Source organism: Dermacentor albipictus, chromosome 1, assembly GCF_038994185.2.
Source record: "Dermacentor albipictus isolate Rhodes 1998 colony chromosome 1, USDA_Dalb.pri_finalv2, whole genome shotgun sequence".
In the NCBI taxonomy this organism is placed as follows: Eukaryota; Metazoa; Arthropoda; class Arachnida; order Ixodida; family Ixodidae; genus Dermacentor; species Dermacentor albipictus.
In genome coordinates this window covers 366,681,996-366,703,541 of record NC_091821.1, presented here as the reverse complement: position 1 = coordinate 366,703,541, position 21,546 = coordinate 366,681,996, and the positions used below count along the sequence as shown (strand labels likewise).

Below are 21,546 nucleotides of genomic sequence, written 5' to 3'. Positions count from 1 at the left end.
GACAAGCTGTGGGCTTTTCAAGTTGCTGCGCCCTGTCGTCTTCATTTCCGATATCGCTTTGCGCGCGCAAGGCCTTCGCGCCTCGTTGTGGCGTGTATTCGGCCAAAAGACAGAGCCTCGACTTTGGTTGCGCGAACACAGTGGGGGGCACGCCGGATCCGTGTGCCCGAAGGCTTCGGTATTGGACAGAAAGCCAGAGGGGCTCAGATACGCTGACAGAACTGCCAAATCCTGTAGTCGACGCATTAGTCTCGGCCGTGGAAGCCGCTATTCTCCCGCAGACAGTGACGGACGACTGCGTGAGTCTGGCCACCTACCCGCTTTCTCGCCCACACGATAACTTCCGAATGGTGTCGGTCCTGCGTCATTTTTGACGAAATATTGCCTCCAAGGAAACATGACCTTTGCACCAACCGTCAATGAATCCTGCATGGGAGCAGAATCGCTTAGTGTGTACCTCGCGGTAATCTAGCCTTGCGCTTCAACTGGAAGTGTTCATGAACGCAAACAAAGAACGGGCTCGTTTCGAAGTACGCCGGACAAGAGCGTATTGAATCTTAGATATCTCTCATTTACTAAGCCAGGGCGTGGACAGCCTAATTCATATGCACCTTCCAGTGGAACAACAAGAACAACAATATCCTAAACCTTGACCTTCTAACTAAGCATGTAGATAATAGTGAACGAAACAGCTTACAGGTATTGTTTTCCATGAAATCTCCTAAAGTGGGATGCCCTCTAAGGGTAATCATTTCTGAATGTGATTCCTGGCAGAAGAGTGTTGCCGGTTTTCTGAAAGAAAAATAAATCTCTTGGACCTCAACGATCCGTTTGTGGTAAAGAATTCAGAAAGTGTAGATATTTTAACAGATAATTCCGACAAGCGCATGAGTGCCATGTCTGCAGACGTAAAATATCTGTATTATTCGCTCCCCCATGACCAGTTTCTTGCTTCTGTGGAAGATAGCATCGATTTCTTTGGGTCTGTCGCGTTTAAGAATGCTGCTGGTGCACCAGTGGATGGGTTCATGGAACATTTACATCTTTATCTAAACTCGACCTATGCGGAATGGAATTATGGCGTGTATATACAGAAACGTGGTGTCTGCATAGGGTCTTGCATAGCGCCTGTTCTTAGCGATTTGTTTTTAGCTCAACGTGACAGGACGGTGCCACCTATCTACAAGATTTTAAGGTTTTAAAAATTTTTTTTAGGTTTGTTGATGATCTTTTTAATTTTAATAGACAGCAGCATAACTAGCGTTGGACAGGACCTTACATCCTTTTAAAGACTTTTTAGGCACTGTTTTAAGCCACTTGATTTGACCCATGAACTACCGGCTGACAACAAATTGCAGTTTTTAGATTTAATGTTAACTTTAGCAGAAACCCACATAAGCTGGTATCACCACCCTAGGGCTAACAAAGCACTCCTTTCGTATTCATCCTCCCACTCGAAGCTTGTTAAACGGGCAATTGTGAACATGTGCTTCACCAAAGCCATTAAAAAAATTATGTCCTGTCATGATACCTGTTAGCCTGAGCGAGCAAGCCAGTCGCCTTTCTGCGGCAGGTTATCCCAAAGATGTGCTTATTTCCGTGGCGGAAGGCTTGGTGAAGAAGTGCAGGAAGAGATGCGGCGAACAATCCACCGAGAGAAAAAAGACGGCGGTGATTCCGTGCATGCACGGTATCTCCCATAGGCTGAAGGGGGTTGCCCATAAGGCGAACGTGAAGTTGATATTCTCCGCCCCAGACAAGCTATCAAAGTTCTGTAAGTTTTCGGAACCTTTTCAGCCCCCCTTCCGTCTTCCCTAGTGCAGAGTAGCAGACTAGAGCGCACTATTCTATTCTCTCATATTGTCCCGTTTATAGTCAGCCTCTCTAATCTGAGACCTTGAGTTCAAGACATCACGCTTCCTTTTTCGCATGAAGCCCAGCACCGCCAGCTATATGACCGCACCCGGAAATTGACTTCAAGAGCGTCCCGCCTCATTCTTCGCGAAACAATATTGAGTGTGGCCCGACGAAGCTCAACCGCCGAGTTTGCAAATACGAATTATGAGGCACGCTGTGGTGCCCCTGCGGCTTCCCAGTTGGAGGTCACAAGTGTAACTCATTGTCGCGGCGGCTATATACCGGTGGATTGAAAAAAAATAATAATAAGTAACGGTCGTTTGTTAAAATACCGATCACGTCAAAGCACCGCGAATTTCCATAATTAAACTAAGACATTTTGCGCAGGGCCATGCGGTCCGCTGTGGATTTAAAAGAGTGATAATAATTAGGTTGTCACGTCCCTCCCACCTTTCTACACTTAAGAGCAGCGAAGGTAGAGATCATGGCTGCGTCTCTTTGTTTACGCTCCTTTCAATGGTTTCTTCATACGTAGCGCTGGCCCTCCCCGTTTTCTGCGTCTACAACTTCGTTACGCGCGCACAAGAAGGAAGGAAGAAAAAAACTTGGAGCACTTCCGCTCTGTCGCTTCACTGTCACGACGCCCTCGGTTTTTTAACCGATCTGTCTATAGTCCCGTAACGCATGGAAGGTCGACGCAGCGGGGAAGCGCCGCGCTCGACTCCCGTCCAAGGCAATGCATGCAGAGTCGACGAGGCGACAGTGTAGCTACTATTCAGTGAGAAAAGGAGTCGCCCGGCGGCGCGCACTCGAGCGCAAACAGGTGTGACGCGGCGCGTGCCTTTAACGACGCGAGAGGCAAAGTTATGGGCGGCTCGAAACGCAACCTGTCGAAGCTGCCAAATGCTAACGGAAAGTTCCTCCTGGGGCCACGTTGGTTTAGAGCGGGCCTTCCTTTCTGTCGGGTCCCTTCTCTGTTGCGAGGCGCTTCTTTCTCCTTCCTGCCTGCCTCGCTGCAGGTGTCGCATCGTGCAACGGTTGCAGCAAGCGTGCATGCAGCGTGGGTCCGCGAAAGAACCGCTACGGTGGCGGCGTTGCCTCGCCGCTGTTTCGGGTGTCCGTGAACAATTAAATGATGAGTTCGAGACACCTGCGGCCGTGTCGCACGATCATTTTTTGTTTGTTTGCGTTGTGTTCGGAGACACAATAGTCGCGGACAGGTCAGTTTAAGTACCGGGATTCAACGCACGATTACGAGAGCAGCATTGGAAGATAGGCGACCAGCACAATACACGCGGGATGTAAGAATGTTTCGGAAGCTCTGTGCGACAATAAAGAGCGCAGAGACGACGACACGGCCGACGGCAGGGCTGATACAGAGTGAAAGTGGTCCAATGAAGAAATTGCTCTGGAAATGCCGTGGCGGGAAAGATAGCCACGAAATGAATGCGAGGAGCAAGAAGGATAAAAATGTATTGGAATGACGGCATGTGTGGAACGGTCAAAGTGGCGGACATTGCGGGTAATGTTCAAGAGGAAATGTTTCGATGGCTTGGTCATGTAATGAAAAGACACGAGGAATTAAATCGGCAGGAGAGCAGTGACTTTCTCTATGATGGCAGCGTAAAACGAGATCGACCTGGGAATAAATGGAGGGATAATATAAAAGAAAGGCAGAAAACTTCAGGCGTTAATCTTGCAAAATCACCTTCGTCATGCCTTCGTCATTCAAAATCTTTACGATTTTGATTCAGCGTTTGTAGTGCCTCCTTCGCGTCTCTTCTGTCCACGACAGCGCATGCGCACACCTGACGACTGGTATAGGCGCACACCTGACGACTGGTAGGCGCACCCGCGCCTAGGCGCTGAGCTACGCATTTACGGCCGGATAAATTGGTTGTTGGACATCGTGGCGGTGCAGCGTTAAAAAGCAACACAGAAAATCACTCTTAGTTTTCTTCACGCTAAGCAACACCTTACCCAGCCTCCTGCCAACTTGTCATGGTTTATTTCCGCATCATCTGATGACTTTCAGCTGCGTTGTTACATACAAACTGGGATACATAGCGCAAGAAAGACACAGGGACAAGTAGGAACACGGGACGAGCGCTGCTTGTCCCTGTGTCTTTCTTGCGCTATGTATCCCGGTTTGTATGTATCCCAACAACACGCCCAAACTTCTTTCCTGCTAAAGTGCGTTGTTACGCCGCTCGTTTATTTCACGTTCACTGCATGGCTCGCCGCACCCGTGCCACCGGCGCTCTTTCTGCGTTCCGCCTCAACGCCGTTTCGTGGCGATATCGAGCATAGGCAGTGCTATCGCGAATCATTAAAGTGGGCCCTTTGTGGCGTGCCCGTCGCTTTGTCAGCGTAAGTGTAGGAAGTCGGTTGTACTTTCTATGTATATATAACACGAGTAAACACGGGCGGAAGAATCATGTGTCACTAGTATTCCAGAACGCCCCCTTCGTTACCCGTAAGCAGCTTAAGTCCATCGCGTGATGGTCATTAAGCATCATTACTAAGGCGGTACAACGTACTGTGCCTATCGAGTTCGCTTTCCTTAGGGGGCTGCAGGCGAGCTTGCCGGAATTCGTGCGTGCGGCCGGCGTACACAGGTCCGCCATCGAGTTCGGCGCGGAGCGGCGGAAGCGGACGCGGAGGATTTACTAAATGTGTCGGTGGTTCGATGCTCCTCCAGCCTGGCTTGTTAAAGCAGGCAGCCAAGTGGCTCAGCTGATGGATGGACGGACGGGCGCAAAAACAGGCCGCCGTCGCGTCGGCAACGCGGCGCGGCGTCTCGGGAGCGCCGCGCACCTTTCGCCTCCTCGGAACCCGCGCGGTGGCGCGTGTGTAGACACACACAAACACGCCGTGTTTGATACGAGCCCTGCGCGGGAGTGCCCTCCGAGCATCCCGATATAGAACGCGTCGGTCCGCCCCGCGCATCTCTATAGCTGTACGCTCTGCTGGGACATCAGGTGCCTTGGCTTGTTTTCTTTTTCTTTTTTATGTATTTAATTACCTCATTAGAGCCGGCATGGCTAAAGTATTAAAGTACTACACTGTTGCAGCTGTTAAGCTGGCGCTCAAAGATTGGAATGACGATTCTTGCGTTCCTTATAGGACGTGCTTTTTCCTTCTCTTGGCGGAGTGAAATGAAGTGACGTGGAACGTCGCGTTTAGTCCTGCCAAAGTTTGGTTCTGAGAAGCGGAGACTATAGTCGATAACTTGAGAAGAACAGGATTGCAACGTACATGTTCCATCAACCATTGTTCCCCAAAGAACCAAGAATAATGCAATATGTGAGTTTTTGCTACCTCTGCTCGCATTTCTGGGTTAGTCTGACTGCATAGACACGTGGTAACACGCTTTTGCGACCCGGGAAGGCTCTCTCGGATGCATCGATCGCCGGCCCTAATTGCTATAGGCAAACCCGACCCGCCTGAAGCAACACGACCGAACTCTTCAGGTATCCCAAGGCAGCACGGGAGCACTCGTCACCCTGCGTTCTCAGACGGACTACCGTGCAACGGCTGGCCAATAACATTGCCTTTAGTTTCGGCGATCCAACGAGAAGGAGCGAATCCATTAGAACTGGTCGAAAACTTGAAAATTATGGCCGTCAAGGTAAATCTGTGGCTGTGGCGTTCGGGCCGATCAACTCTACTCGCTGGTCACGTTTCCAGCCGCGGTGGCCGCATTCCCATTAGAGCAAGAACACCCGTGTTCTTGTATTTGAATGCGTGTTAGAGAACATCTGGCAACCTAATTAATCCCGGTGGCCAAATTAATCCGGAGCCCGCTCTATACAGTGTCTGTCCCAGGCCCAGCGTTGCATTGAGAAGTTTCAAATAAATAAATAAATAAATAAATAAATAAATAAATAAATAAATAAATAAATAAATAAATCACTAGCCGAATCTTCGCGCAGGCACGCAGGCTTACTTGCTACTGCAGCCCGATCCAGCGCAGCTAGACCTGCGAGTGTTTCCAAGAAAGAATGTTTCAGAATTTCACAGGGAGACATATGAAACTCTCCTATCGGATATTTATGTGGCCCAAGGCTGTAAGAATCATTACATAGTTTTCAACTACGTCTTTTGATATCGCACGTCTAGTTACAGCTCCGTTGGCCTCTAACTTTTTGTAAGGCCCTAACGGTAAGGATGTTACCAGTGCGATAAAAAAAAAAACCTTAAGGGTGTAAACATCTTTACAGTGTACAAAAGCGGTCTGCAGGCCAGTAAGCAGACTCGGTTTATTTCCGTAAGGTTCACATTAACGGCCAGTGTGTGGCAGCGGTGAAAAGTGTTGTAAGAAAAAACTAAGTGTATTTGTTTTGGATTCCCGTATACGACCACTCCACTCTACTGCAGTCTGTGACGAAGGAAACGGTGGGATTGCGTAGCGTCGCAACTAAAGCCAGGCCCATTTCCACGAGAAGCTTGACGAGCGAGTCTATCTAGCACCCACGTCAAACGCCGCGGATCGTCGCTATTCGCCACCTGTTACGACGTGGTTACGGCTAACGAGATGACCAGAGCTTTATTCTAAGAAAAACTCTCTCATCTGGCCTCTCACAACCCCTGCCTTTACGTATCGCGACGAGAAACGTCAGCACCTGTATACGGCTCGTCCGTATTTTTAGCGACACAGTGTCTACTGCGGGAAACGAAAATATGGGCGCACGTACCATGTGCCCTCTCGTCGCGTCTTTAGAGCGCGCTCGCGCTGTCCTTCGGAATCTCCGCTCCTTCGTCAGCTCGGACGGGCGCTCCCGTTTTTGACGGGCGAGTGCCGCGTGGCTGGCTGCGGCGGGGCATAGCACGTCGTGCTACGACGCGCACCGATATAGAGCGTCCCATCATCTATAGATAGGGACCACGTCCGTCCCGGACGCAGCGCGCTTGCATGCTGGCGGCCGGCGCGCCGACGGAGGGTCCTGCTCACGACGCTCATTAAAGGCTCTCACTGGAACGCTCACGCGGGACCCTAAAAAACAGGGGAAAGAAAAATCGCGAAGGTTCTCAAAATAAACGGTTTCTTTCACGCTGCCCGTAAACATGCGGCAGCTTCTGTGCCGCCCTTCAGAGCTGCCCGCAGTGGAGCCCGCGTGCCGACCGCGCGGTGGGCGTCCTCGCCGCGAACGCCAAGCCTTCCACGCTCGGACGGCAGAGAGACACCCCGTGGTCGCCCCGTTCCCACCGCGCGCAAGCCCGAAGGTCGTCGGCGCAACATCTGAGGCCGTGACCCTGAACGGTACAAACAGGACGGCATGCGTATCGACGAGCCGTAACAACTGCTTACGACCCCAAGTAGGACTGCGCTGACTGTATTTCCGTCCGGGCGGGAAAAATGCTGCGAGGCGGCTTCGCCGCCTGGTGCGGAATACCCAGAGTGAAGTACCCAAAATATAAGGCGCGACAGACTACACGAACTTCGCCGTAACTGGCTGGAATGGCTCAGGGTGGTAGCGGGCGTCAGCCGGCTGCTGGTGGGCGACCCATCTTGTCGCCGCAAATGGTAGCTCCACGCATCCTGCGCCGATATGAGGCATCGCTTCTGTGTTGACTGTGGTTAGGAGTTGCCTTCGTTAAGGCCTACCCAACACTAATGACTGAGAGGGCTACGTTTTGTTTGCGCGACTGCAAACAACAAGTGCATCGATGACGCACTTATTGCGCCCCTCCGTACTGGCATGTATAAACGGAGTATAATTGGAGAGGCTTTATAAATACTATCCACGTCGAATGCGTTGTGGCGACTACGCCAGTAATCAGTGAAGGCACAATCCGTGCTTTTTTTGTTCTTTTCTCTTTTTTTTTGAGAACGATTGACTGTCCTGTGCGATCGCCTTTGACTCGTGGATGCTGTTCGCGCACGTGCACGAACGCTTTTCTGGTTAACATCCCTGCCTTCTCTCTTCTCCTTTCTCTCTCTCTCTTGACTGCCAAAGTCACCCACCGTGACTTCGCACGTTTGAAAGTCCTAAACCGCATACTATTTTTGGAGCTACAACCGATCCGACGGTGGGATGCGTTACCAGGCAAACAAGGTAACTGTGCTCCCATGCCACCTCAATGGCGTTAAATTTCGTTGTTTGCTTCCGTGTAGCGTCGCAACACAAGAAAGAGATAATAATAATATGAGGCTACCAATCGAGTCCGTTCGCCTAATTTAGTTATTTGCTCGTGCCATTGCGCGTTTTATGTTTCTAGCATGCGCAAAAGTAAGAGTGCACGCATATGGTTCAGCCCACGTAGATATATTGTCCACGTAAACACTGTGACATGCAGACATAATTTTGGTGACGCACAGGCTGCAGTAAATATAAATTTTACACAGAGTAACAGACACAAGTGCAAAACTAGCGCAGTGAACAAGGAAAAAACACTTGAATGAATGAATGAATGAATGAACTTTATTCCCCTTTTAAGAAAGGGGAGGAGCCGGGGGGGAGAGAGGGAGGTCTAAGTAGTCCAGTCCCAGCAGGCGTCCATCACCACATTATGTGGCTAGAAGTCCGTCTACCAGTCGTGGTAGGCCTCCGCTACCTCCTCAGCCCACCTCAGGACTCGGTCCTGTAGGGTGGGATCGGAGCTGCGCAGGGCAGTCTCCCACAGCTCCTCGCTACTAATTAATGGTTTAAGCTCGCGGGGGGGAGTTTTGATGGGGCATTGCCACATGATATGGGAGAGATCTGCTATGGGGACAGGGCAAAAGCGACACTTTGGTGTCGGGTATGTGGCGGGAAAGAATAAGTGCAAAGTGCGCGGGGTAAGAAAAGTGCGAGTTTGTAGTTGTCGCCACAGTATTTCTCTTTGGCGCGTTCTAGACACAGAGAGAGGTGGATACAATAGGCGTTGGTTTCTGTAATGTGTGCAAATTTCATGGAATGTGACGAGTGTGTCTTTATTGGTGTGTTGTTGAGAGTCATTGGGTTTTAGAGTTAGGCCCATATTTGCGGCCACTCGGTCCGTGAATCCTCGAGCAGCGGCATGTGCCATTTCGTTGCCATGGAGTCCTTGATGTCCTGGAACCCATACGAGAGCGATGTCCTTTTCTGGTGGGTGAGCTACAAGCAGAGAGTGCGCGAGGTTGTTAATGTAGCCGCTACTGAAGTTCCGGATAGCAGTCTTAGAATCACTAATAATGACGTCGCAATCGGGTAGCCCCGATGCAAGTGCAATGGCGGCCTCTTCCGCGTCACCCGCCGAGGTGGTCTTGACTGATGCTGAACAAACAGTGTTGCCCTGATTGTCTACGACCGCTACAGCATAACGATGGTTAGGGGTGTAGGCTGCAGCGTCCACATAGTACACTCCTTCAGCCTGTCCATAGCTGCGTTGTAGCGCCTTGGCTCGATGTTTGTGGCGTTTGACGTGAAATTCGGGGTGCATGTTTCTGGGTAGGGGCTGGATGTGGTATTGGCCATGTATGTTCGGAGGAAGTTGATGTCGCCAGCTCTCGTTGAATGGTGGAGCACGATGAAGTTGTCTCAGTATCTCACGCCCAGCTTCAGTTGTGGTGAGTCTATGGTATTGTGATGATAGATGGGCTTCGGTTAATTCTTGAAGGGTATTTAGTGTGGCGGTGACCATCACCCTTTGTGTGGATGCTCTAATTGGCACACCAAGAGCGACTTTGTGTATCTTGCGAATCAAGCAATTCACAGTATCCTCTTCCTGCCTAGAGAGTGAGAGATACGGTAGTGCGAAGGTGATTTTGCTTAAGACAAAAGCCTTGATTAGCTGAATTAGTTCCTTCTCTCGAAGCCCTCCGTGTTTGTTGGAGATCCTCCCTATCAGGCGGAGAGTATTATCTACCGTTGTTTGGAGTGTTTGCAAGGTATGCTGATTTGCTCGGTTGCATTGGAGGTGTAATCCTAGGACCCTTATCCTGTCTACTTGGAGTATAGGGTGCCCTTCAATCGAGAGTTGGATATTCGGGGGTGAACTCCTGAAGCGTCTTGTGGGGCGTAGAAGGAGAAGCTGTGATTTGGTGGGGGAGCACCTGAGATTCAACTCGTGACCCACTTGCTCAACCTGATCAATTGCGGCTTGGAGGGTGTCTTGGATGTGCCCGTCAGAACCTCCGGTCATCCACAGCGTAATATCATCCGCGTACAGTGTGAATCGGAGGTCAGGAATCTTCTTGAGAGTGAAAGCTAAAGGTCGCATAGCCAAATTGAAGAGGAGGGGAGAAAGTACTGCCCCTTGGGGCGTGCCAGTGCTTCCTAAACTTATTTGGCCAGATTGTTCGCTGCCTAATTGTAGCGTCGCAGTGCGCTTCGTGAGGAAGCTGCGTATATAGCTGTAGATTCGCTCCCCGCAGTTTATACTGCTAAGTTCGCGTAGTATGGCCAAGTGGGACACGTTGTTGAAGGCGCCTTTGAGGTCGAGGCCGAGCAACGCTTGTGTGTCACGTGCGTCGCTCGGTTCGATAATGTCTTCTTTGAGCCTTAACATGACATCCTGACAAGAAAGAGATTTGCGGAAGCCTGTCATTTCGGAAGGGAATAAGTGATTATGTTCGATGTATTTGGAGAGGCGTAGGTGGATTACGTGCTCCAAGATCTTCCCTATGCATGAAGTCAGAGAAATTGGACGGAAGTTATCAATGTGAATTGGCTTATTCGGCTTTGGAATGAAGATCACTTTGGCTGCTTTCCATTGTTGGGGTATCTCTCCCTCTTCGAGACAGTGGTTGTAATACTCGGTGAGTTTGCTTATGGATAGCTCATCGAGGTTTCGAAGCGTTTTATTAGTCACAGAGTCTGGGCCTGGTGCCGTGGTGGTGCGCACTTGGTTGAGGGCATGTCGAACCTCCGCTTCTGTGATGGGGCTGCAAAGCTCCTCATTGGGTTCACCAGCATAGTCAGGCATGGGTATTTGCGTAGAAGGGGGCATATGTTTGGAAGCCAGGTTGCTGAACATGGTCGGCAGGTCGGCTGCATGTTCATGCAGCAGTTTATTCATCTGGTGGTTGTTGTGCGTCCTAGACGTGGTGGGGTCAAGCAGGTGCCGGAGCAGTTGCCAGGTCTTTTTAGTGCTGAGAGTACCATGCGCTCCTTCGCAAACCTGAGTCCATTGCTGCGCCGCCAATTTGATAGCATATTGTTGGATCTGATAGTCTAATTTGGCGATTCGGATTCGGAGTTTACGATTGTAACGTGCTGTTAGCCATTTCCGAAGTAAAGCTTGCTTCGCTTCCCACATGTGTAGTAGCTTGGAGTCAATTGTGGCCAAGGGTGTGTCTAGCGGGAGAGTGGTGGTATGGGCCTCTACGTCTGCTTGCAAGGCGTTCGCCCATTGATCAATGTCGGTAATGGTTTCTTCATTAGTGTTGCAGCGAGATTTTCTGAATTCTGTCCAATTCGTAAGCCTTAGTGGTTTCGTGGCTAACGGTCTGTGCTTAAAATCTACACGGAGTTCAAGGATGTAATGGTCGCTTCCCAAGTTGTTTTGAAGGTTTTGCCACGTCGCCTGAGTGATGCGGTGAGTTAAGGTGAGGTCGGGGGATGTATCCCTACTGACGCTATTTCCTAGCCGGGTAGGAAGAGTGAAGTCATTGTAGATGGTGAAACCTTGATTTTGTATGTGCTGCCATAGAGCTCTTCCCTTAGGAGTGGATGCGGAGTGGCCCCACATTTGATGGGGGGCATTGAAGTCGCCCGTTACGACTAGCGGCTGTTTATTGGCGTTAGCTCTGGCCTGGGCAAACATGTTCTCAAAGCGGTGGTGTCGAGCATTGGGAAGGCTATAAACATTCAACACGCATAGGGTGGGTTGGGTGTGGCGTTGAGGTAGAATTTTGATGAAATCGTGGGGGATTTCAGTACTGCTGAATGTGTCCCATTTAACAGAAAGATGTCGCCTTGCAAGTATGGCAGTGTTGGGCTTGTCTATGTGAGGGTCTTGAAACGTATTGTATCCAGGTAGCGTGACTTTCCCGTGTGTTTCCTGCAAGGCTATAATGTCAGGGAGCTCGTTAAGACTCTGTAGAAATAGTGTTAGAGATGCGCGCTTGTTGCGGAACCCCCTGCAGTTCCACTGCCAGATGACTAGACTACGGGCTGGCTTCATCATTATTGTTATTTTGAAGGACGGGAATTTGGGACGTCGCGGAGCGTCTTCCCCAGCTGTCGATTAGCTCTTGAAACCGGCAAAACTGTGCAGATGCCTCACAAATAAATGAATCAAGCTTGCTCTGTGGTCGATTTTCAAGGGCAACAAGTTTGTTTTCCAGAATGTCCATGCGGTCAGTGAGGACAAATATGGCGTTTTCAACGGTGTTCTCGGTGTCTGTTATTTCGGCATTCTTCCTTTTTGCGGGTGGGGGCTGCGTGTGTGATGAAGGCAGCATTGGAGTTACGGCTTCCGGCGTAGCAGTGGATACAAGTGTGTCCATGCATTCTGTCGGAGGACGTGTGAGTGTGGGCGCAAGCGTTTGTGGGAGTGGTTTGGAAGTAGCAACAGGAGTGTCAGTGATATCGATGGGGGGGGGGGGGGGGGGAGCATTGCTTTGAGCTGCTTGATTTCGTTTTTAAGCATTTCGTTCTGATTTAGCAAGTATTTGATGAGAGAGCTATCAGCATATTGTGAGGAGCTACTATTGTGGGAGACTACTCCTGCCCAGCTCACCTTTTTATGGTTGATGGGCGGTGTCTCCTCGTTGCGTGGGGCAAGCGGAGGCCAAGCTTGCTTCGATGATGGGAGCTGCGCCGATGCTGCAGTGTTTTTGCGGCTGCTGCTCTGCGGCGTCTCTTGTCCAGTGCGTTGATGGGGGGCCTGTACAGCGTTCCTGGCCGGAAGTGGCAGTTTAGATTCTAGAGGTGCCGGGGGTGGTGTCCGTGGTTTGTAGCGAAGTTTGCACTCTGAGGAACCAGTCTCGTGTGTTCCGGTGCAGATGATGCAAGTGGGAGTACAGCTGTGGTCCTGAGGAGGATCTGGCATGCCGCATTTTGGGCATAGACATATGGTCACATTGGGGCAGACGTCTTGGCGATGGCCAAGCTGCCGGCACTTAGTACACGCCTCCACTTTTCGTCGATATGGTCGGCAGCGGAGGTCTGTGCGGAGGTAGTCAATGTAGAAGGGGACCCTTGAGCCATCGAAAGTGACCAGGATGGAGTCTGTAGAGCCCATTCTTCGAGCAGCTAGGATGTTGATTGCTGGATTGGACTCTCGAAGGTTAGCCAACACGTTCCCCTCTACCAGGGAGGCCGGTAGCTTGATGATACCCCTACATGAATTTTTAGGGTCTGCAACGTGCGTGGAGACTTCGTAGCTCTTGCCCATGATGGTGAGGGTGGCGATCTTCAAATAACGATCAGCTCTGTCCATGCAGGGAGTGCTTATGATGATTGTGTTGTTAATCTCGTTGGCCCGGAGTCGATCTAGCGATGCTGCAGCCGTGGAGAGACCAGTGGACTTGATGACGATGTCGCGTAGAGAGACTGGATGTATGTTGGCGCAGTTGACTCCACCGTGTACACGAAGAATTATTTTGTACTCTGCGGCTGGAAGTGGAGGAGGACGAGGCAGAATGTGGCTTACTTGCGGTGGAGTTTTTTACTTGAGCCATTCCACTCTGTGAAGGTGGATGACCAGCGAAGCTGTTTAGCACACCGCACAGAGATGGCACAGAACTTTGAACAAAGGTACGAACATGTATTGCCCTGGTCGGTGGTCACCGTAACGATATGTGTGCACACACATTCTCGTGTCACCTCTGTTATTAAATACGGCCGTCACGTAAGACAATGAATGGCTTATCCCTTCTTAAGCATTGGTTCATGCCACCATATATATATATATATATATATATATATATATATATATATATATATATATATATATATATATATATATATATATATATATATATATATATATATATATACAGTGAAGTAGACGCGCGTATGAAGCGGTTTATTGACGTTTCGTCCGGGGTCCGGCCTTCATCAGAATCTGATGAAGGCCGGACCCCGGCCGAAACGTCAATAAACCGCTTCATACGCGCGTCTACTTCACTGTGAATATTTACCCGGACCCAGAACTGCTTTTTTTCTGGTATATATATATATATATATATATATATATATATATATATATATATATATATATATATATATATATATATATATATATATATATATATAATTTAACGCGGCGTCCCCATTACGACGACAGAAGAGAAATGAAATTCTACGCTGGACTGATGAGCGGCAACGGAGCCAGCTGTGGAAGGAGACGACGACGACGAACGCTCGAGCAGTGGCACGAGCGCGTTCGCGCGGTTGCACGGAGGGGCGCCAACGAGCTATATAGTTCGCGAGTTGTTCGCGGATGACGGCAATGCCCTAGCCATTTACAACTTCGCTGTAGAAAGAGACTTATGTCAGCATTTGTTCAGTCACAGCCACAAGGACCGAGTTGCGAAGCCTCACTGTTGAAATTAGAAGAGATTAAAATGTTTGGTTGCTTCGGAACTTTTGAATGCAGACGAATACTGCGGCCGTCGGTTCTGGTAAACTGAATGTCTTGACTTTAAGCCTTTCTTCTCGCTGCAAGGCTCGACGGCGCTCAAACGATGCTGTCGGAATCTTTCAGACTTAAACGTAGGTCGCCGTGAAAAATCATAGCCTCACACGTGGCCGAAAGCCACGGAGCAGCTGCTTTCGGTTTTTGCTTGAGTTTTTGTAGGCCAAGGACCAGGCTCCTTCTCTGTGCTGCGTGCTGGTTGCTCGTTGTGGGAAGCGCCGATCCCACCGCTAAGCGGCATTTTTCTTTTCTTTATTCATACCGATCTGCACTAGGCCTATAGAGAAAATGGCTGCATTATTGGAGACGGTTGTAGCTGTGCACGTACATGTTCCAACGCTTCCTTTAGCGAGAACTTTCAGTGGCTTGAGTGTGGCGATGTTCTAACATGTTTTCCTTGCTCTCATGTAAACTTTGGAGTTTAAAACCAGATATCGCCGAGAAGGCGTCAAAACGCGATGGTCGGGCTGCTATCGCTATCAAGAGCGGGACACACCCTAACAGCAGAACTTTACATTTCATTAAAAACATCTGTCGATATCCTCCAAATAGTTACGCCTTAGGTGGGCCGGTTACTAGCTTCCTTAGGGTAATGTAACGTTACATGATGTGATTGATGACTTAACTTGTTCAGCTATATGGCTGCTGCGGAAACACCAAAAGGCACGGGCCTCTAGTGAATGACGTAAGGATTTTAAAAAGCTGTTTGTATAGCAGTAATCCCAGGACAAACGAACACGGCACTAACAAGTTCACCAGTTCACCCAACGCGAATTCACATTCAGGCATACCGCGCAGGATTTCGCTTTGGAAAGTAAACTTCTCAATGGAACTTTTTCAGAGAACTGCGATCGAATTTCCTTTCAGTGTTTGTTCTTTTTTTTTCTTGCTTGCTTGCTTGAGCCGTGCACACTTATCTGAAACGTAATGTTCTCGTTCTTGTCTTTCAGGTGGTTGCTCCTTCTCTGCCTCTGCTGGAAATCGCTGACGCTGTCCCCCGAAGTTGGGCAAGCACCGGTAAGCATATTTGCATTCGCCTACGGTTAGCGTGTGGTGCCCTTCAAAGCAGGCACCAACATGCATATATAAGTGACCTGGAACGCGCTAGAATCGAACCGCGTGGTGTCCCCATATTGCACTTCACAGCTGTGTTTGTTTTCACAGCTTTCTTTTGTTTCATTCTTGCGCCTACGAATGTGAAGAAACAAAGGCTCGCACATACAAAACGCTGCTCCTGCTCTTCCTGGTGGCTTCATGCATATTTGGTTTTATCAACTTTTTTAGTGCCTTAAATAAATCAAGACGTCTGTGTATGTCCGTTTCTTTCTTTCTTTCTTTCTTTCTTTCTTTCTTTCTTTCTTTCTTTCTTTCTTTCTTTCTTTCTTTCTTTTAATGAAGTAGAGACGATGGAAGGTGTGGTACTCAAGTTTGAAGTAGCATGAAAGGACTGGGTTTCTTGCCGCCAAAGTTATCGAGTGGATATAGCCATACAAAGGATATGGAATAAACACGTGCGGATGCATGACGTACTGCAGAAAATGCTGTACCACCATTTATTTTTTACGTATTTTACGTAGCTGCCAACTTTTCCTTTCATGATGCCGCTTATAAGTGGTAACTTATAGAGGCGTTACATAGGTTTTATTTATGAATCACCGGAGGCCACATAAAACAGATCCTGCAATTGTTAACATATAGCTGAATTCAACATGACAGCGGAGTTGCAGTCGTTTGAGAACAAAGTGAGCAGTGTGGGTTTCCCATGGGCCGCGCGACAGCCTACGAAAATGAAAGCATGTTGCAACGTCGCAAGATGTCAGCCGAATGTCGTTCAAGAGAAACATCCCTTCTTGCCCACCACGTTCCTCGGTTGGCGTCACTATGCGTTCAGATGCGTCTTCTCGAGTTTCCCGCCGTTGAAGTATACAGAAGTGGAGAAGGATATCTTCGTATGCGGTCCCACAGAAGTGCGTCGCAAGCGTTGTTTATGGCGGCGAATTTCTGTAGAGACCGAATCCTCACTGCCTCGCGTTCCTGACTGCTGGAGGTCTGATTCTCAGTCTACAGATGTCGGCCGCCGCCACATACACACAACAGTCTCGCGCACATCTGGTTCGCCTAAATACACAGGGTCATTAACGCAGCCCACGTCGCTGTACCTCGTCGTCTTCATCTCGTCTCGTGTTTCTCTCTGTCCACATCCTTAGAGTAACCCTCGTTTGCCTGCCCCTTCCCTGCCAGTGCTTTTTTTTTGTTGTTGTTGTTGTTGCATCATGCCTCAATGGCGAGCAGCTATCTCTTCTCTTCCGGTACCGACGGGCTAGCCCTCCGCAAAGGGCAGCCGGAAGACACGATGACGAAGACGACATCGGTCGGGGGGAAGGCGTGAGCTACATTTGTTGCCTGACGCTCATCGCGACCGCGACGCGACACATATGGATCTCCACCGGACGTCCTCAATCGAATGAATGAAGTGCGCCGGTTGCTTTCTGGCAGCCGCCGGCACTCGCGCCGAACCCCTGCCGCAAGCCGCTCTGCCAGCCCGTTCTCACGGACGTCCCCTCGTTGTCTCCAAGCGGAACGCGCAACTTGCCGTCGCGTACACTTTCTCCACTTGATTCTAATTCTTAAGCCGCGAGTTCGTGAGAATGCACTGTAATAAAGAAGGAAGAGCGAGCAAGAAAAAGCAAATCGCAGAAGTGTAAGGTTGAACGCTGGCGTGACATTTCAGTGATATGTGTGTCCGGAGAAGGAGGATGCTGGAGAAGATGCGTATATGGGAAAGAATGCAGCGTTCGAACTGTCACGTCCACGTTCCGAGAACGGACACCGAGCAGATGGCTTGGGGGAAAACTTTCCTTTGCGATCCGCCCTAAATGGAAGCGGCTTGATCTAAAGGTTCTAGGCAGCGCATCAATTGCAACAGCTGTCACTACCAAAGTATTCATATGATTCTTCCACGAGTTTGTACGCTTCACAGGCGCTAGAAGACCAAAGTTATACCGGGTGTTTCAGCGAAGTTTCACATTTTTTTTCTTTATTTAAATACTTGTGGCAGATAGCAAAATTCTAGTCAATGAGTTGGTCTACTCGAAGAGGCGGACATTACTTGCACGAAAAATTTAAATGCATAATCGACTAATTAAGAACAAATCACTAATTAAGTTTTTAAGTACTTACTTGTGGCACATATTTCAATATACAATTAAATTATAGCAAATTATAGGGATTTTGCAAAGCGGATCGACTTGGAACGAATTCACAGGATGATACCAGCTTCGAGATATTAATTCCCAAACTTCCCGGGGGAAAGCATTAGCTTTCCAGTTACTTTCGTGTTTCAATGCATAAAACACCGTTTTGTTAAGAAAGTAAGTGGAACGGCGGTGCATTTTTTACCGCAAGTTTGACGGCGCATATCTCGTAAATGGAGTCATCCACTCAATTCTTTTCAAGTTGATATGCCTTGAAATCTCACCTGGTAGAATTTGTAAATTGCAATACATGCCATGAGGTAATTCGTTAAAAACTTCATTAGTGAATTTATAGATTACGCATTTCAATTTTTTATGCATGTCCGCCTGTTCGAGTATAGGCCAGCTCATCAACTACAATCGCGCGATCTGCCACAGGCAATTAAGAAAAAATATTGGGAAGTATTCGCTGAAACATCATGTATAGTACGCACTGTACCATAGGGGTGGTGGGCGTGAGGCTGGCTGGCGTATGTAGCACTGGGCAACCGTCGACCAGAGTGGAACGCGGATGTACGGTCCTCAAGCTGCGCCTCCGAAACGGCTCTGCACTCGCACGCACCAACACGGATGCACGCACATCGTGGGGAAAGAGGCCGCAGAAGGAGAGCTCGAAAACAGTGAGACGGGGATGAAGACGGATCACGTCCTGGCAAAAAAGCGGCTGCGCTTTATGCCCTCTCCGCACTCCTCGCGTTGTCGTGGCGTGTGGCGCTGGGGCGGGGCGATGAAGAAAAAGAGCTCAGCTTTCACGTCGCTCTGTCAAACGATGCGCCTTGTAATTCAAGCAGGAGTCGTAAGGCCGTCCTTTCACTCTCAAGATCAGACTCTTTAACCTTGCTCTCGGGAAGCTTTTTTTTTCTTTTACCTTTCTTTTTTTTTTCTTTCTCGCGAGCTTTCTTCTGTTCGGTCGGGCGGCGCGTAGGCTATGGTCAAGTTCGAGCTAGTTTATTCCCGACAAGGTCACCGTCTGCGTTTGCTGTTTCAGTCGTGGTAATCTACGCGTCCGCCTGGTTTAAGCCAGAGATTGCGTCAGTGGTTGTTCCAGCCGTCGGCGCTCACCGGAACACCATATTGTCGCGCTGTAGCGACGGTGAAGGACCCGACAGTGGCACAACTGCGAGTCCCGAAACTGACACTTTATTGGACGAACTTGCGCCGAGGAAAAACAAGTAGCACTCGAGCACAGATGTAGCGGCGAGCGCAGTCGTCAATCGTCGAAAACCTAAATTACGGGTCAAGTGCGTCGTTTATTTATGCATGATTCATCGTACATTCCAGCGCAATAACAGGCGCTCGCGTTCATTCCAGAAACTGCGTAGCCTCACAACGCAGCCTAGTATTCGCATTTAGAGTACCAGTGTATCTGAACGACATTGTGATGTTCGGTTTTACTGACTGCTGTTACAGGCTGCTCGGAAATTGATCATTTTCCGAGATCCCGCTGTCCGTAAACCTTTGTGCTTGACTGTACACCAAGGCTCACTTCATGCATGCAGTCCGATTAGACAAGATTATTGGCTACATTCGGGAAAGTTCCGATACATGAAGGCGAGTCTTCCGCCCAGCGATAACTTTGTAACAGTGGTTAGGCGGTGAAAAATGGTCCCCCCCCCCCCAAAAAAAAATATCAAACAATGTACGCATGTCAATATTATACGGAACGAAGTCGCGCTAGGCGCTACCGCGTAGCGCACGAACGCGACGTGTATCGCAAAGCAGTTGTTTATGAGAATATGGCGGTGTCCGCTCCGAGAACCTGCTGCTAACGCATTAGATGAGTTTAGACCCGTAGGAATCGCTCAAGTCTGTTGATTTTATGATGTTATGCCTCTCGCTTGACGCCCACATATTTTGCGTGCTTTCGTGTGGGAAAGCTTACTGAAGCGGGTCCTCGGATGTCGTTTAAGCAGATTAAGAGGTTTGTGATGGACTTGATGATCTGTCCAATGACGATAGTGTGGAAAGTTCGGGCGGATCAATCCTGTGGCGAAGGTGTGCGGGCACTTGCACGCATCGTAGCTTTGCGCAATATCAGTATCCTTTCTGATATCAAGCATGTGAGTGCAGTGGAAGCTTCATTTGCTAAACCTTCTTTATGCTTCCCACCCTCTTTCTTAAGACTGTATGGCATAATGACTGCTCGTATAAATTGTGCACTGTATCACCACGCATTTCGTCGCGCTGAACGCGATATGCAAACCAAATTTTCTTATTATTACTTATTATTAATAGCGCAGTGTGTGCTCTTGCGTCCCGAAAGATGGTGGGCTGCCATGCGCACGCAGCCTTCCTTCCACCACCCGGGTTTCTCCAAATGTGGCGCGAGAGCCGTTTTCCGAAGACGAATTCGCCGTCGGGCGCCCACGGACGAGGGAGAGCTTCCACGCGCCCAGCCGCAGCCGTTGCGGCGTCGGCGCACGTCGTGCATTATGTATACAGAGACACGAGCACAAAGGGCCTTCGCCGGAGCCTCGCAGAGAGCGATGCCCGTTTGCATACACGAGGCGCGAGGCCCCATTCTTCCTCTGCCAAACGCCGTGCCCAGCCAGCACGCGCCGTCAGCCTGAAAGAGAGAGGAGGGGGGAGGATGGGGAAGCACATTACTCGGAACACGCGTCCGTCGCCTCGACGGCCGCCGTCCGTCGCGGCAGCAGCAAACAGCAGCACGACGTGTGTACCAGCCACGCCAGCGGCGTCGGCGTCGGCGGCGGCGAAAAGGGCCCCGCGCGCACGCGAGCCGTTCGCATTAGCATCGCGCCCGCGGTCCGACGCACCTAGAGGATTACTCACTGCCGCGCCAGAAGCGCGGGGAGGAGGAAGGGAGTAGGGGCACGGGTGTGCTCGAAATTCGGCCAGGAGAATCGAGCCGTGCTCGACCATCGCGCCTCCAAGGCCTCACTGGTCCACCGGTCTTGGTATATGATCGCTTTGAAGGCCCCTCAACAAACCCCATATATGTGTTACGCAGCAAAAAAGTAGCGAATTAAGCTCAAAAATACACTCACTTCTTTTGTCCACACAGAACGCACTTGTCTTAGCGACTTATATGCTCAAGACTCTCAGACTTTTGACAAACTCAATGGAACTTTCACGTACGAGGAGCAAAGGGTTCTTTTGGCGGGGAGAGTTGATGTTTGCCGGGAAATGCAGAACTTTGTTTCTACACTGAAGGACCCTAACGCCAGTCACACAAACACTGCAGACTTTGCTTGACTCTGTGCAAATAAAGCGCTGCTATACCGAACGCTGGCGCGCAGTTATTTTCGAATTCGTTTTGTTTTGGTCCTGCGCTACTATATATATAGTTAACTCCTGTTTCTTGCTCGGATCACGCTGTATCGACTCGTATGAAGTTTGAATCTGCCCGTCAGGCGCGCATGCCGCGTTGACAAGTTGCCTTTTCGCGGCGTCGCAGCATCCGGCGCAATCGAAGGCGGCAGACCTGCGCCAGCGCAACAGCAGCGGAGCGGACGGCATCCCGTCGTCGCCCGCCTCAGCGGCGGCTGCCGCACAGGCCACAGCCGCTGTGCCCTTGAGCCGAAGCTGGACGAGCTGGGGCCCCTGGTCGCCCTGTTCGAGGTCTTGCGGCGGCGGGCTCTCCTACCAGACACGGCGCTGCCTAGGAAGGCCTCCGCGGTGAGCAGTACGGCTGGCCATCGCTGAGTGTCTTGGATTTGTCACCCCGGACTGCCCGAGACGCTGTTATCAGCCAATGAACGATGGCGTACACAGCGCCCCGGGCTGTTCTGAGCAGTGCGGCACGAGGAATCGAAGAGACTCCCCACTGATGGCCCTCTTGTTTCCTACCTCTCTTCCCTGTGAAAGAATTCGCCGTCTTTCTGTCAGCCAAAAAATTATAAATGGTGAATGTCGTCGGCTTCTA

General features: G+C 49.9%; 1 protein-coding gene across 1 annotated transcript in view; it reads left to right on the top strand.

Annotated features, from left to right (window-relative positions):
• Positions 1 to 21,546, top strand: part of LOC135906944 (ADAMTS-like protein 4) — a 62,392-nt gene that overhangs the window by 14,610 nt on the left and 26,236 nt on the right. Inside the window, exons 2-3 of the mRNA XM_065438569.2 lie at positions 15,357 to 15,423; positions 21,079 to 21,299. Coding sequence (XP_065294641.1) covers positions 15,357 to 15,423; positions 21,079 to 21,299 — 288 coding nt within the window. The remainder of the gene's footprint in view (positions 1 to 15,356; positions 15,424 to 21,078; positions 21,300 to 21,546) is intronic.